This window comes from Pleurodeles waltl, chromosome 6 (assembly GCF_031143425.1).
Source record: "Pleurodeles waltl isolate 20211129_DDA chromosome 6, aPleWal1.hap1.20221129, whole genome shotgun sequence".
NCBI classification, from domain to species: domain Eukaryota; kingdom Metazoa; phylum Chordata; class Amphibia; order Caudata; family Salamandridae; genus Pleurodeles; species Pleurodeles waltl.
In genome coordinates this window covers 1,166,719,674-1,166,735,213 of record NC_090445.1, presented here as the reverse complement: position 1 = coordinate 1,166,735,213, position 15,540 = coordinate 1,166,719,674, and the positions used below count along the sequence as shown (strand labels likewise).

General features: G+C 43.7%; 1 protein-coding gene across 3 annotated transcripts in view; it reads right to left on the bottom strand.

The window, feature by feature from the left end:
* TYSND1 (trypsin like peroxisomal matrix peptidase 1) overlaps positions 1 to 15,540 on the bottom strand; it is a 277,196-nt gene that overhangs the window by 55,335 nt on the left and 206,321 nt on the right. The window contains exon 6 of one of the 3 annotated variants that reach the window (XM_069240381.1): positions 12,860 to 13,149. The exons of the other annotated variants lie outside the window; for them this stretch is intronic. Coding sequence (XP_069096482.1) covers positions 13,118 to 13,149 — 32 coding nt within the window. The 3' untranslated portion in view covers positions 12,860 to 13,117. Of the gene's footprint in view, positions 1 to 12,859; positions 13,150 to 15,540 lie in introns of those variants that run through there. 3 annotated transcript variants of the gene reach the window in all.

The following is a 15,540-nucleotide window of genomic DNA, read 5'->3' as shown; positions in this document are numbered from 1 at the left end:
GCAATCAATATTAATACGCGATGGTGCAATTTTGGATAAGTGCTCAGGATTCCAAGTAATGCAGTAAACGTAAATAGGAGTTACTATTAATTACTGATCGCGCCAAGGAACATGCAATTAGATTTACTGAGTGGGACACATCTGAACATCATAATGGTAGCAATTCTTAACATTTAACTGGTAGTTTTAGCATGATGGTACTCATTTCTGCTTAACTCTTGTGCTGTCATAATCAAGGGAGTAGCAAAAAATATATATATATCCCCCACTTTGGACCAAAGCTCTAATGGCACAAAACAAACAAATTAAGTCATTGCAACTATCCCCAAAAGAGCTTACATGTCCCTTCCATCCAAGCATCTATCCATTCATCCTTTGTGCCTTCAATCCACCCGCTGACATCCATTTCACCTTTCCACTTTGTGATCCGTTCAACCTACCATCCATCATTCAGTCTTTCACCATTCCATCCGTCCATCCATCACCCTATTCATATTCTAACTTATCCATCCATAATTTCACTCAGTCATCTAGACTTTCATTTATCACCCCCATTCTCCCATCCATAGCATTCATTCTTTCAATAATACATCCATCCTTTCGTTCATCTATCCACCCTTTCACTCCATCTTCTTTAACTCTGCTATCCTTTCACACATCCATCCACCCTTCGACCCATCCATGGATCTATCCATGTACCCTTTCAATCATCTATCCATCTTTTCACTCACTCATCCATCCACCCTTTCATCCAGCCATCGATCTACCCTCCCTTTCACCCATCCATTCATCCTTTCGCTTACCCATCCATCTACCCTTTCACTCCATACTCCCGTCCACCCACACTTTCACACATCCACCCTCCTTTTTACTTTATTAATCATTTCGTTCATCCATGAATCTACCCATCCACCCTTTCACTCACTCATCCATCCAGCCATCCATCATTCTTTTCACTCACTCACCTTCCTACCCTTTCACGTTAATTATGATGTCCATCAAGAACCTCACACACCCGGTGGAGCGGACAACGCCCCTGGCCGAAATGGTGATATTTTTTGCCATATTATAGACGTTCTTTCCACATTGGTGCTGCACTGGCACAGAGGCAACTATGTATTGTGTGCATTCCTGAAGTGGTGGTGCCGACCCTTGTTGTACTGCTTTCAATAGTATTAATATGTAGAATTCTGGGAAATGTTATTGTATCATAACTACTGTTGTCTGAGGTTTGGGCTGTAACTTTGATGTAAACTGTCCATCCATTCACTTAGTCATTTAGTCATTAGTACACTCACTCATTCCCTCAGCTATTAATCAATGTATTTGTTGGTTTATTAATCCCTGCAGTAGCTAACTCGTCTCTTCATCCATCCTTCAGTGCACTCACTAATCAATTTGAGGTAATCCACTTCCCTAGGCACTGTCACATGCATAATACACACACACAAACTTGCAATTCAATGAAAAACTTTAACTTCTCAACTAATCAGACCTACTGGCTTTACCAATATTCGTTTTATGGAAGAGACAGATAATTTCTGTTCTTACGCTCTCACTTGTGTGTATTAATGTAAGTAACTGTGCTCCCTTGTGTTCTTTATTCGTACATCTTGTTTTTTAAAGTTATTTTTACCCAGAAGGTCGTAAGATTAATTTCCAGTTTCGACGACTGGGAAGGGAAATGCTTGTATTTAAGTGTCACTGTTAACAGACTTGACAGAAAGGGGGTCAAGTTCTTCTCAATCTTAAATTGTAATACTGAGCAGTTTCAATTATACAAATCCAGTGCTTGATTAAAAAAAAAAACTTTTGGTGGCTTTGATACCTTGTTACCGGTATACCCACTGACCCTGATATTACAGGACCCTGGTGTTTTATGCATAATCCAGTTTTCCCAAAACCTGTTAGGTGCAAGGTGCCAGCTAATTTTCTTAAAGTTCTCCTGAGCTTTTAGGACGTTTGCAAACTCTAGCATTATGTCTTGAAGTGACTCTCCAATACTTTTAGAACCTTATTCCATTCTTGGGTAACTATCCTGCTTCTAAATTCGTGTGTGATAATTTTTGAGTGAGGCAGATAAAGTATGACAGAATCGCAGCCAAGAAAGAACGCTAGGTCATTATTTTTGCTTTTCCTATCTCCAACTACACAGTACACTGATGAGCTATAGTATTACCTGATATACGTCTTACCAAAAGGTTGTGGACTTGGATCTTTTTCTTCCCATTGTGGTGATGCCATTATGACTCTGGTATACATTGCAGATCAGTGGCGCTGGAATAATTTTCAGAGTTGGAGTGCTGCCATGAATGTTACAACACTGAAGTCACAGGGATTGTGAAAAATCCAAGGGTCACACAAAGAGCAAGCTTAGCAAATGAGTCATTCTCATTCAGCAGGAGAGTAGTAAAGGTGGATTATGTGGTGGTGCATTTTTGAGCATGCTGTAGCAAATATATTACTGAAGTATTGTGTGGTAGTGCACCATCATTAACATACAGCCCATGTTCCATTGAAATGGCCACAAAATAAATAAACAGATCGCACTGATAGGCAGATTTACTGATTAAACTTTATAGGGCACAAACAATGTGTGGAAATCTGTTTTCAGCACGTATTTACCATTCGTATATCACCAAGTAAGATGTTTTCATTTATTTTGATCTGATAAAAATCATTATTTCCATCACACTTCAAAATTACAAATAAATGTGCTTCCTTTGTGCTTATCTACCTGCTGATATATTGTTACATATTTGAACAGTTAATTTGTAGGTTTTAAATGTTGAGTGTTAGAAAAAACTGACACCCTACTACATGCCCAGCAAGATTGTCAGATAGTTCACCTTAGAAAATCCTCTAACTTTGAGGTCCGAGAAAGAAAAATAAACACCAATCTCCTTGTATAAAGGATAAGCAACAATTTGTCAGAAGTCAGAACATGACAACATTTAAAGGCATCTTTATTACACGTTCACCTTCTGAAATCAAGCAAAGTAATTTTGGGGTGCTGCAACCCCCTCCCTCCACCACACCCCTACTTCCAGCGCTTATGTGGCAGATCCCCAACTTCTAAACTTCATCTTGATAGATACAAGCGGCGGTAAGGCCATTTTGTAGGGTGATCGGATTTTTAAATCCAAAAAAACGGGACAATTCACAAAAACAGAAATAGGACTATAAATTCACACCAACCGCCGGCGGAGGAGGAGGTCAACATGACCTTACCAACGTCGAAAACAGACACAGAGGCATTCGAGAAACTAAATTAACTACTTTTACACAGGCGCTATTTAACTTGATTTCGGAAAACGTGGGAACTCAATCGTGCATTGGAACACGTAAAAGCTTGTTGAATAGACCATCTCTAAAAACAGGGACAATGTCGTAACGCCAGAAATTGTATTCTTGTATAACATAATTCTGCTGCACAAGCACGTTGGAAAAATCAGCCCCACTAAGTGTTATATCACGTTGCTATTGTTTCTCAGACTAGACAAGAAGTAGTTTGTATTGTTGTTATGCACGTTCACTGGTGGCACCCGGAATATGCGCCTGAGCTTTGCACAGCGAATAACTGGACTCCTTAGCATTAACTCCCACTTGGGATATTTCCTGCCGGCATAAAAAATTAACTCCAGGACCAGTAAAAATAGGAAACCTCCAATGCCCTAACTACAAATGCCTGCAGTACTTGGTGACAACAGAGCACATAGTAAAAACAGAACTAGGAGTGAGTGGCCTTTACTGGCTGTGGGTTCCGAGTTTCAGACTTTAAAATTGGGGGAAATGCAACAATGAAAATATGTTTTTTACAGGTCCAAGGTGTGAAAAGTCAGATTTTTCAGAGTTTGCCAAGACGATTCCTACCAGGTTTTACATGGTCCGTGTAGTGTGGGCAGCAACCTACAAAGAGCACAGTTACCACACCAGTTCTAATTCCAATTCGTGCACAAACAGGATTTGAGTGTGATTTAGAATTTAATGTAAATTGTGCCAAATGCGCTTTTAGGAGACACTCCAAAAACATCGTGCTGGGCGTTTAGAACTCTCCCGAGGAACGATGGTAACCAAGTGCTAGACAGCAAACATTAAACACAAGTTTTGTGAAATTTTCTTTCTGTTGTCATATCAAATCAAAATCAATCTTTATTCTATCAAAATGGTTGACCATAAAAGCTCAATGATAAATACAACCTACCTATTAATTTTTTTTAAATAAACGGCATTAATTAATAATTTTAGAAATACATAAAATGCCTACAATCCAACCATTAATTAAAAAGCATACAATTTCCTTAGACTAATCGCAACATTATATAATTAAGTACAGAGGCGCAAACATCTGGAGTAGCTAGAGATTGCAGGTATCTGAGACCATCTTTATATGCTTATAAGGTGCTTGTTCAACAGAATGGGGCACAAGAACAGGGCTGGCTCTGAGAGGCCAATACAGTTTACAAAATAACATAAAATGCTCTGTTGATTGAGTGTAAGTGACATCTCATGGGCAATTTAAGGAAAGGTCAACCCTGGAGCATTCAACAGGCAAAGCAACTAAATGGTGAATCAAATTTAATCTAAACATTGTCAAAGAAAACCTATGTTGGGGGTTTGGAAAGCTAAGTTAGGTAAGAGCTCATTACAGACATGTTCTAGATTTAAATATAAATTACAAGAGAGTGCATACCGAGGGACCTTACAATTCGGCCCTCTTCCCTATATGAGGCAAAGGCCCTTTTCACTCTCTTTTGCACTGCAGTTTATCACTTCACAAGAGTCAAACAGAGTGATCAGACCCAAGCTGTAGAAGGTATTCTTAATATAAGTCAGCCATGGGAATGACTGCCTATTATCTAAAATGAAACAATCTTTCAGAACTTCTCATGAAAATCCAGCCGTCTGGGAACTCCATATTTTCAACCACAATCACAGGGGGAGAATGCCTGCAAACTCCTATAAGTACTCCATTCCAAGTTCAAGATGTAGAATATAACTTAAGGTAGTACGAGAGACCGCAAGTAATCGGCACAATAATTTATTTTTAGTTACCTGTCATTTTGCTAGCACGACACATCCCCACGATCCCGCCCTATATACCCCACTGGGAAGACATTTTCTCCTATAAAGCTGGATTACTTCCCTATTAGGCTTAAAACCAATCCTTGCTGCAAATCTAAATACACCACACGCTGTCCCCATCTTTTTTGCTCTTTGTTTGATTAACCTCTCCCAAGACCCACTCACAAAACAAAATATCTAAAGAATTAAAACATGGGACTTTCTCAATTAAAGTCCCTCCCCAATACTAAAAACACTTAGACTTGGTGCTTCGAGGCCCACGCGTCATTATAAATGACTTTTGCTGGCTGCCCTTAAGTTTTAGTTTTATCATAAAATCATTAAAACCACTTAAAATACTCTGGAGACCATTTGCTGTCAAAGCTAAAAGGACAGCTGTGTCCTCATAAAAGTACAGGGATTTCCTTTGACCCGATTCGGGGGAGATCTTTAGTGTATGTTTGTAAAAAAGCCCCTAGGGAATTTATATACAATACAATTAGAAAGGGAGCTAAAATACAGCCCTGCCTTACACCTCTGGTAACTAATTGGTTCAGTACAACCCATCACAACAATATAACGGACTGTGGTGGTTGTGTCCTGATGCAGACGCTTTATTAAATCCAAGAAGGGCTGGTCAATACCTGCCTGGCCCATTAGCTCCCAGAGAAATTCCCTGTCAACTTAGTCAAAGGCACAGGAGTGGTCCTTAAATGCCATATGGAGAACACCTCTCCTGGCCTTGACATACTTCCCCCAGATAAATGTGAAATTAGGAGCCTGTTCCACTGTCCCTACACCACATTGAAGTGGTGAGAAAAAGGAGGTGGTATCCACCCAATCCTCCAACTTGCCTAGGATAACTCGACCAAGAATCTTTAGAGTAGAGTCAAATAACGAAATTCGGCAAAGCATGGGCAGATTCCAATTGCCCTTTTTAAATATGGCCCCTCTCCAGAAATCCAATAGGCTGGCCTTAACTGATGTCCTTAAAATATCGGCCAGAAGAGGGGCCAGAAGTCAACATTATATTTTTAATAGGTCTGCTGGGACTCCATCTGGCCCTGGGGCCTTACCACCAGCTGCACGCTCAATGGCAGTGACAATGGCTGTGTGGTCAATCAAATCAACTAACCACTCCTCACTTATCTCTTTATGGGCTGTGCTGGAATCCTGTCTTTGTTCACCTACCTCACTCTTTGATTTAGAAATATTAGTAAAATGTTCTATACAGTCCTGTTTACTAATATGGCATTCGATGCCAGTGGGTTATCAGAGAAAGTTGGCTTATGGTCTCCCAAAAGAGTTTGTTATCTTTTAGACGGGCAGCATTTTCTAAATCCTCGCAGACCTTCCTTCTAATTTATTGCCTCCTATTCCCGAGAGCTTGCTCATAGGCTTTCATTGCTTCCTTCAACTCCTCTATTTTATGCAGAGTTTTATTTGTGGCCTCTTTTAATACTTTAACCCCTTAGCTGCTGGGCCTTTTCCCCCCCGGTGCTGAGCCCTTTTTTGGCTATTTGGGGTAGTTCGCGCTTAGGGCTTCATAACTTTTTGTCCACATAAGCTAACCACGCCAAATTTGCGTCCTTTTTTTCCAACATCCTAGGGATTCTAATGGTACCCAGAGTTTGTGGTTTACCCTGGAGGAGACCAAGAAAATAGCCAAAATACAGTGAAAATGTAGTTTTTTCCAAAAAAATGGGAAAAAAGGGCCGCCGAAGAAGGCTTGTGGTTTTTTCCCTGAAAATGCCATCAACAAAGGGTTTCTGGTGCTGAAATCACTATCTTCCCACCTTTCAGGAACGGGCAGACTTGAATCAGAAAACCACATTTTCCAACACAAATTTGGCATTTTACTGGGACATACCCCATTTTTACTATTTTTGGTGCTTTCAACCTCCTTCCAGTTAGTGACAGGAATGGGTGTGAAACCAATGCTGGATCCCGGAAAGCTAAACATTTCTGAAAACTAGACAAAATTCTGAATTCATCAAGGGGTCATTTGTGTAGATCCTACAAGGTTTTCCTACAGAAAATAACAGCTGAAATAAAAAAATATTGAAATTGAGCTGAAAACAACAGCCATTTTTCTTTATGTTTTACTCTGTAACTTTTTCCTGCGATGTCAGATTTCTGAAAGCAATACACTGTTTTGTCTGCTGGACTCTTCTGGTTGCGGGGATATAAAGGGCTTATAGGTTCATCAAGAACCCTAGGTACCCAGAGCCAATAAATGAGGTGCACCCTGCAGTTGGTTTTCATTCTATACTGGGTATACAGCAATTCATTTGCTGAAATATGAGGAGTGAAAAAGAGGTATCAAGAAAACCTTTGCATTTCCAAAATGGGATCAAGATAAGGTTTTGAGGAGCAGTGGTTATTTGCACATCTTTGAATTCCGAGGTGCCCATACTAGCATGTGAATTGCAGGGCATTTCTCAAATAGACGTCTTTTTTACACACTCTCTTATATTTGGAAGGAAAAATTGTAGAGAAAGATAAGGGGCAATAACACTTGTTTTGCTATTCTATGTTCCCCCAAGTCTCCCGAAAAAAATGATACCTCACTTGTGTGGGTAGGCCTAGCGCCCGCGACAGGAAATGCCCCAAAACACAACGTGGACACATCCCATTTTTTCACAAAATATAGAGCTGTTTTTTTGCAAAGTGCCTACCTGTGGATTATGGCCTCTAGCTCAGCCGGCACATAGGGAAACCTACCAAACCTGTACATTTTTGAAAACTAGAGACCTAGGGGAATCCAAGATGGGGTGACTCGCGGGGCTCTGACCAGGTTCTGTTACCCAGAATCCTTTGCAAACCTCAAAAAGTGGCTAAAAAAACAAGTTTTCCTCACATTTCAGTGACAGAAAGTTCTGGAATCTGAGAGGAGCCTCAAATTTCCTTCCACCCAGCGTCCCCCCAAGTCTCCCGATAAAAATGATACCTCACTTGTGTGGGTAGGCCTAGCGCCCGCGACAGGAAATGCCCCAAAACACAACGTGGACACATCACAGAAAACAGAGCTGTTTTTTGCAAAGTGCCTACCTGTAGATTTTGGCCTCTAGCTCAGCCGGCACCTAGGGAAACCTACCAAACCTGTACATTTTTGAAAACTAGAGACCTAGGGGAATCCAAGATGGGGTGACTCGCGGGGCTCTGACCAGGTTCTGTTACCCAGAATCCTTTGCAAACCTCAAAAAGTGGCTAAAAAAACAAGTTTTCCTCACATTTCGGTGACAGAAAGTTCTGGAATCGGAGAGGAGCCTCAAATTTCCTTCCACCCAGCGTCCCCCCAAGTCTCCCGATAAAAATGATACCTCACTTGTCTGGGTAGGCCTAGCGCCCGCGACAGGAAATGCCCCAAAACACAACGTGGACACATCACAGAAAACAGAGCTGTTTTTTGCAAAGTGCCTACCTGTAGATTTTGGCCTCTAGCTCAGCCGGCACCTAGGGAAACCTACCAAACCTGTACATTTTTTAAAACTAGAGACCTAGGGGAATCCAAGATGGGGTGACTCGCGGGGCTCTGACCAGGTTCTGTTACCCAGAATCCTTTGCAAACCTCAAAAAGTGGCTAAAAAAACAAGTTTTCCTCACATTTCGGTGACAGAAAGTTCTGGAATCTGAGAGGAGCCTCAAATTTCCTTCCACCCAGCGTCCCCCCAAGTCTCCCGATAAAAATGATACCTCACTTGTGTGGGTAGGCCTAGCGCCCGCGACAGGAAATGCCCCAAAACACAACGTGGACACATCACAGAAAACAGAGCTGTTTTTTGCAAAGTGCCTACCTGTAGATTTTGGCCTCTAGCTCAGCTGCACCTAGGGAAACCTACCAAACCTGTGCATTTCTGAAAACTAGAGACTTAGGGGAATCCAAGGAGGGGTGACTTGCGGGGCTCGGACCAGGTTCTGTTACCCAGAATCCTTTGCAAACCTCAAAAAGTGGGTAAAAAAACAAGTTTTCCTCACATTTCGGTGACAGAAAGTTCTGGAATCTGAGAGGAGCCACAAATTTCCTTCCACCCAGCGTTCCCCCAAGCCTCCCGATAAAAATGATACCTCACTTGTGTGGTTAGGCCTGGTGCCTGCGACAGGAATAGATCACACAACGGTCAATGTTGGTCCTTACGTGAGGCAGCTGTTGACCCTGGGGTGATCCATTCCTGACACAGACACTAGGTGTAGGCACTCAAGTGGGGTAGTGTTTTTATCAGGACAGGTGAGGAGTCACTGGGTGGTAGGAATATTGTGGATCCCAGCATATTCCTGTAGTTTGTGTGACAGAAATGCGAGAAAAATTGAGTTTTTTTTCAACATTTCAGCTTTGCAGGGTATTCTGGGTAAGAAAACTTTGGGGAAGCCACACAAGTCACACCTCTGTGGACTCCCCCGAATGTCTAGTTTCCAGAAATGTTTGGGTTTAGTGTGTTTCTCTATATGGCCGCCGAATCCAGGACCAAAAACACAGGTGCCTGCCTTACAAAACCAGTTTGTTTTGCCATGGATAATTTTGATGTCTCCACAATATGATTTGGGTGGTGGAATTTGGGGCTGAACTAAATTGGGGAGCTCCCAAGAGAGCACTCTCTCTCTGCTTGCCGCCGCATTCACCTGCTCTCTGGGTTGACCTAACCCACTATTACCCAGTTGCACAAACAGCTTGTGAAGGGACAGCAGGACTGTCCTCATCACCTCCCTCATAATGTACTGGAAGAGGAGTTATCGAATGGGACTCCTCTGACTGAAAAATCACTCCCAGAGTCTGCGCCATTGTCCTATCCCTCAGATGCTGTCTCAGTATCTGATGTCTCAGTCTCTGATCCTATGTCAGAGCGGTCCTCTATAACCCGAGTGCAGGCAGCAGTCATCCATCAAGATGCCATCTCTGCTATTGGCTAAACTGTTGCTCTAAAACACTAGCCTACGTAGACAGTCACAAAATCGATGGTGTGTGAGATACGTGCAACAGTAGAGGCCACCTTACCTGCGCTTCTTCCCTCAATCAGCACGTACTTTCAAGACACTCAAAAAACACCTTGTCACATACCATTCGTCACAGTCTTTAGCACCTCCTGCGCCCAGTCCAACAATCATTATTGGTGCTCCCACTCCCTCCTCCTCGGATTCCCTCATTACCACCCAGCAAAAGTGCCCTTCATCTCTCCATAGACTTTGCTAATGTACTCAGCTATTTACATAAAATACAGATTTGCTCTTTGCAGTAGGCATATAAACCTTCTGCGCTTCTTTATGGCACTAAAACTGCCACTAGACAAGTCGGACCCTTTTCCCCCCAGGGAAACCACACACATATTGACAAAAGTGATATATATATGACAGCCAATCACCTGAAACTCAACTCAAGCAAAACCGAAATAATCCTCTTTGGCCCACACAAAAACACCTGGGACCCCTCATGGTGGCCCACCACGCTAGGCCCTGCACCCACCCCCGCCAACCACGCACGCAACCTCAGCATCATCCTAGACTCCTCCCTCTCGATGACCCAACAAATCAACGCTCTCACCTCCTCATGCTTCAACACACTCCGTATACTGAAAAACATTCAAATGGATCCCCACAGAGACCAGAAAAACTGTCACTCACGCACACATCAGCAGCAGGCTTGATTACGGAAACGCCCTCTACGCCGGCACCACTCTAAAACTCAAGCGCAAACTACACGCATCTAGAACTCAGCAGCACGACTCATCCTTGACCTCCGCCGACACGAACACATTTCTCCACACCTCAAATCCCTCCACTGGCTCCCCATTGACAAAAGGATCACCTTCAAGATCCTCATCCTCGCACACAAATCACTCCACAACACAGGCCCTGCCTACCTCAACGAGAGTCACCTTCCACACCCCCACACGAAACGTCCGCTCAGCTGACCTCTCTCTCGCCTCTGTCCCCCGCATCAAACACACCACCACCGGGGGCAGATCCTTCTCCTACCTTGCACCCAAAACCTGGAACGCCCTCACAACCCACCTTCGCAAGACCCAAAACCTACTTCTTTTCAGGAAGGGCCTCAAAACCTGGCTTTTCGAACAGTGAACCTCCCAGCTCCTTTCCCTCCCCCCGCCCGCCCCCAAGCGCCTTGAGACCCTCACAGGTGAGTAGCACACTTTATAAATCTCTTTGGTATATATAGATCTACCTCTATATATATATATATATCTATGTACATAGATATATCTATAGATATATCCATGTACATAGATATATCTATCTACATAGATATATAAATATAGATCTATATATAGATCTATTTTTTTTAGTTGTTGTATGGTTTCCTTGGGGGCCAAAATGGCCCCCAGGGAAACCCTACAACATCTAAAAAAAAAATTGCCCCCACAGGGGGTCACCCTGCCCACGGGCGACCCCCTGTCATTTTTTTTTTTTATTATTATTTTTTTTTTTTTAAAACAATCCCCTGGGGGGGGGGGGGGCGCGATCGCGCGCCCCCCCCCCCCCCCAGGGGGCACCTACCTTTTTTTTTATTATTAATTATGCCCCCGGGGGGGGCGGCCCGTTTTCCGAGGGGGCCGCCCCCCCAAAGTGAAATCCCTGGCGTCTAGTGGTGTTTCCTGTGCTGCGATCGGGGGCCAGGAAACACTTTCAGGAAGGCCTCGTAAGAAAGGGGAGACACTCCCCTTTCTTACGAGGCCTTCCCGAACGTGAGAAAGGCCGTTTTCCCCATCAAAGCAGGAAGCGGCCGCAAGGCTGCTTCCTGCTTTGATGGGGAAAACACCTTTGCAACGTCAGCGCGCCGCGAGGCGCGCTGACGTCACAAAGGGGCGGGTGGGGGGGCGGGGGGAGACACGGAAGCTTCCGTGTCTCCCGGGGGGGGGTTTAAAAAAAAAATAAATCCTCGGGTGCGACGCACCCAGGGTTTATTGATACCCTTCCTGGTGTCGGCCACTGGTCGTGACCCGCACCAGGGAGGGTGTGTGGGCGTCGGCCAGTGGCCGACGCCCGCACCTAAGCGGTTAAGTGCTACTGTACATTCTGGCCTAAACCATGCATTAATAGAGGACTTTCTCTTTGAAATAGTTTTCGTCAAATGTCTTGCCACCATACTACCAATTTTAATAAAACTCTATAACATAATTTGGGGGCCTACCTGATGAAAGACAACAGATAACATAATTAAAAGTTACACTAATCAATTAATTTAAAAAGCTTGACAGGTTCTATGTTATGCCACTTTAGTCGTTCCCCCCCACCCCTATTTTCAGAGTGACAAACGGGCAGCTTTACTATATCCACTGCCTCATGTTTTATGTTAAAGGAAAAGCGCAGGCAGATGGGGTTATGGTCACTAAAAGGGAGGGGATGAACTTCACAGTGTTCTATTTTGCCCAAAGGGTCAGTTGAGAGAAGCACAAGGTTTATTGTGCTACCCTTACCCTTGCCAGTAAAAGTAGGGGGATTGAAATTACCGGATTGAGATTACCTTGCTCATGGGGCTTAGATGCAGAGCTTAAATTATAGGATAAACTCATTCGATTTAGTGCATCACCATAAGCTGAATGCACAAAGTGGCTGGCAGGAATTCCATATATATGAGTATATCCACAAACTTGTTCTGCAGGATAATGTAGATTTTCCTAGTAAGTTATGACGGAAAGTCTTAATTTTATTAAAGACACGGAGGCGAATATTATGCGTTCTTTTCATGCTTTAATATTAACAGCAGCAGTCAAGAAACTACAACTCCCATGAAGGTTAGGATTGGACTAACCAATGGGAGCAAAACAGTAACTAAAACTAGACCAATAGGAACTGGCCATAAACCATAGAGAGTACCCTTGACTGCAAGCAGCCCTCTTTTCTTGAACGAGCAAGTCAAATAGTGTCATTAAACAAAGGGTAAATAAGACCAATTATTGCAAAAGCCAACAAAATGGAGAAAAAGTCTTGTAGCAAAGTGAAGAGTCGAAAGGATGATGGGTGAGGAAACTGAGCCTGGAACAGTTGAGATGACGTCTCCGGAGGCCTCTTCATGAAGAAGGAACTGATTGAACTGGCGGCGTTATCCGGAAGCTGGAGGCAACGCTGGAGTCGCTGGGAGGGAAAGAAAAAAGTACAATTAATAGAAGTATTGTGGTGGGATAATATTCGCCTCCGTGTCTTTAATAAAATTAAGACTTTCCGTCATAACTTACTAGTAAAATCTACATTTTATGACAAGACCGGAGGCTCTATTATGCGCGTTTAAAGCTTATCAATAACTAGGGAAGAAGCAGTTCTAACAGGTTTACAATAGAAGGTTTTGAAAACATTATCGTTTGACCAATCTGCTGACCTGAGAATGTCCTCCAAGCTAGACCCAAGGACGAAAGCTTTGGAGGCCATAGCTCCTCTGGAAGAATGTGCTCCAAACACAGTAATATCAATACCAGCCAAGGAAATAATCATTTTAATCCAGCGGGCCAGAGTTGCCGAAGTCACTGGACCATGAGGTTTTCGAAAGGAGATCAGTAATTGAGTGGAAGAGGACTTTCTCAGGACAGCAGTTCTATTTTCATATTCTTTTAAACAAAGACCCACACATAACTTAGGTTTGTCAGGAAAGAAGGGATAGAAAACGGAGTGTAAATTAGTTTTGGTACGTTTGGAAATGTGAAATAGAACCCCAGAAGGCAAGAATTGACGGGCAGAAACATCTAAGGACCTAACGTCCGAAGTCCTTTTAATAGAAATTAAGCAAAGCAGCATAGTAAGCTTGGCGGAGAGCATCTTAAGAGAAAGACTTGGATTATCCGGCCAGGAAAGAAAAAGGTTTAACACGAGGGAAACGTCTCATATATGCGAGTACTTGGCCGAGGGGGGTTTGGAGAGTTTGACTCCTTTGAGGAGACGACAGATCAGTGGATGGGACCCGACGGGGTTACCATCAATGTTTTCGTGGTTCATGGAAATAGCTGATCTGTAAAGGTTGATAGTGCGATAAGACTTACCTAGGCCTGCCTGGGCGGCTAGGAAATTAATAATGAGGTTCAGATCTGCTGAAAAGGGATTGGAACATTTTCCCAAACACCAGCTTGTCCAAAGAGCCCAGGCTGATTTATAGGCTCGCCTGGTACCGGGTGCCCATGCGTTATTAATGAACTCTGAAGCTTCTGCCGAAATAGAATGGGTCTGTCGGGCAGACCGGAAATGAGCCAGGCCGAGATGGTTAAAGAGTGGTCGAGGATGAGATTGTGAGGGCGACCAAAAGGATCTAGAATGATGGACGGGAAAGTCGGAAGTAAGATGGGAAAGTCCACCGTTAACTCTAGAAGAGGAGGAAACCAAACTTGGGATTGCCAAAAGGGAGCTAACAGAACAATGGAAGCCTTCTGACGTCTGACCTGGTTCAGGACTCTGTTGATGAGGATAAATGGAGGGAAGGCATAGTTGAGGGAACCGGACCAGTCTTGTAGGAAGGCGTCCGTGGCTAACGCTAGAGGGTCCGGGCGCCAGCTGAAGAAGAGAGGAAGCTGGGTGTTGAGTCTGGACGCAAAGAGATCTACGTGGAAAGGACCCCATTTGCATTCTATCTGATAAAAGACCGACTGATGTAATTTCCAATCGCTGGAATCCGAGAGGTGACGGGAATACCAGTCTGCATTGGAATTTAGCGAACCCGGAAGATATTCTGCTAGTAGACAGAATTTGTGGGACAGGCAAAATTCCCAGAGGCTCTTGGCCAGAAGGGCCAGGGGTTTGGATCTGGTGCCCCCTAAATGGTTTATGTAACGCACGGCTGAGATGTTGTCCATACGGAGCAGAATGGAGCAGCGTGCCCTGTTTTTTGTGAAGCTTTTGATTGCAAAGGAGCCTGCAAGAAGCTCTAAACAGTTTATGTGCAATCTGGACTCCTCTGCGGACCATATACCGCCAGTCGATATTGACCCACAGCGGGCGCCCCAGCCCGTGAGACTTGCATCTGATTCTAACACAAGATCGGGCACAGAGGGGAAGATGGATCTGCCGTTCCAAGCCTCTAAATGGGATATCCACCATTGAATTTCCAGCTGGGATTCCTGGTCTAGAGAGACAAGGTCGGAAAAGGCGAGACCTCGGCGAAGATGAAGGATTTTGAGGCGTTGGAGGGCACGGTAATGAAGGGGTCCCGGAAAGATGGCCTGGATAGAGGACGAAAGGAGGCCGACTATCCTTGCGAGAGCCCTGAGAGAAATAGTATCTTTTTGAAGAGTTAAAATTAGTTCCTTTTTTATTGTGGAAATTTTGGAACGAGGCAGGAAAAGAGCCGCAGAAACGGAATCGATTTGGAAGCCCAGGAAGTCTATTTGTTGACAAGGCAGGAGAACTGACTTCTCGTAATTTATTAGGAAACCAAGATCTGACAGGAGAGTGGATGTAAGCCGGAGATGGGTCAGTAAAGAGGATTTGCTCTGATGCATGATCAGAATGTCGTCTAGGTAGATAATAAGTCTGATGCCCAGAGAG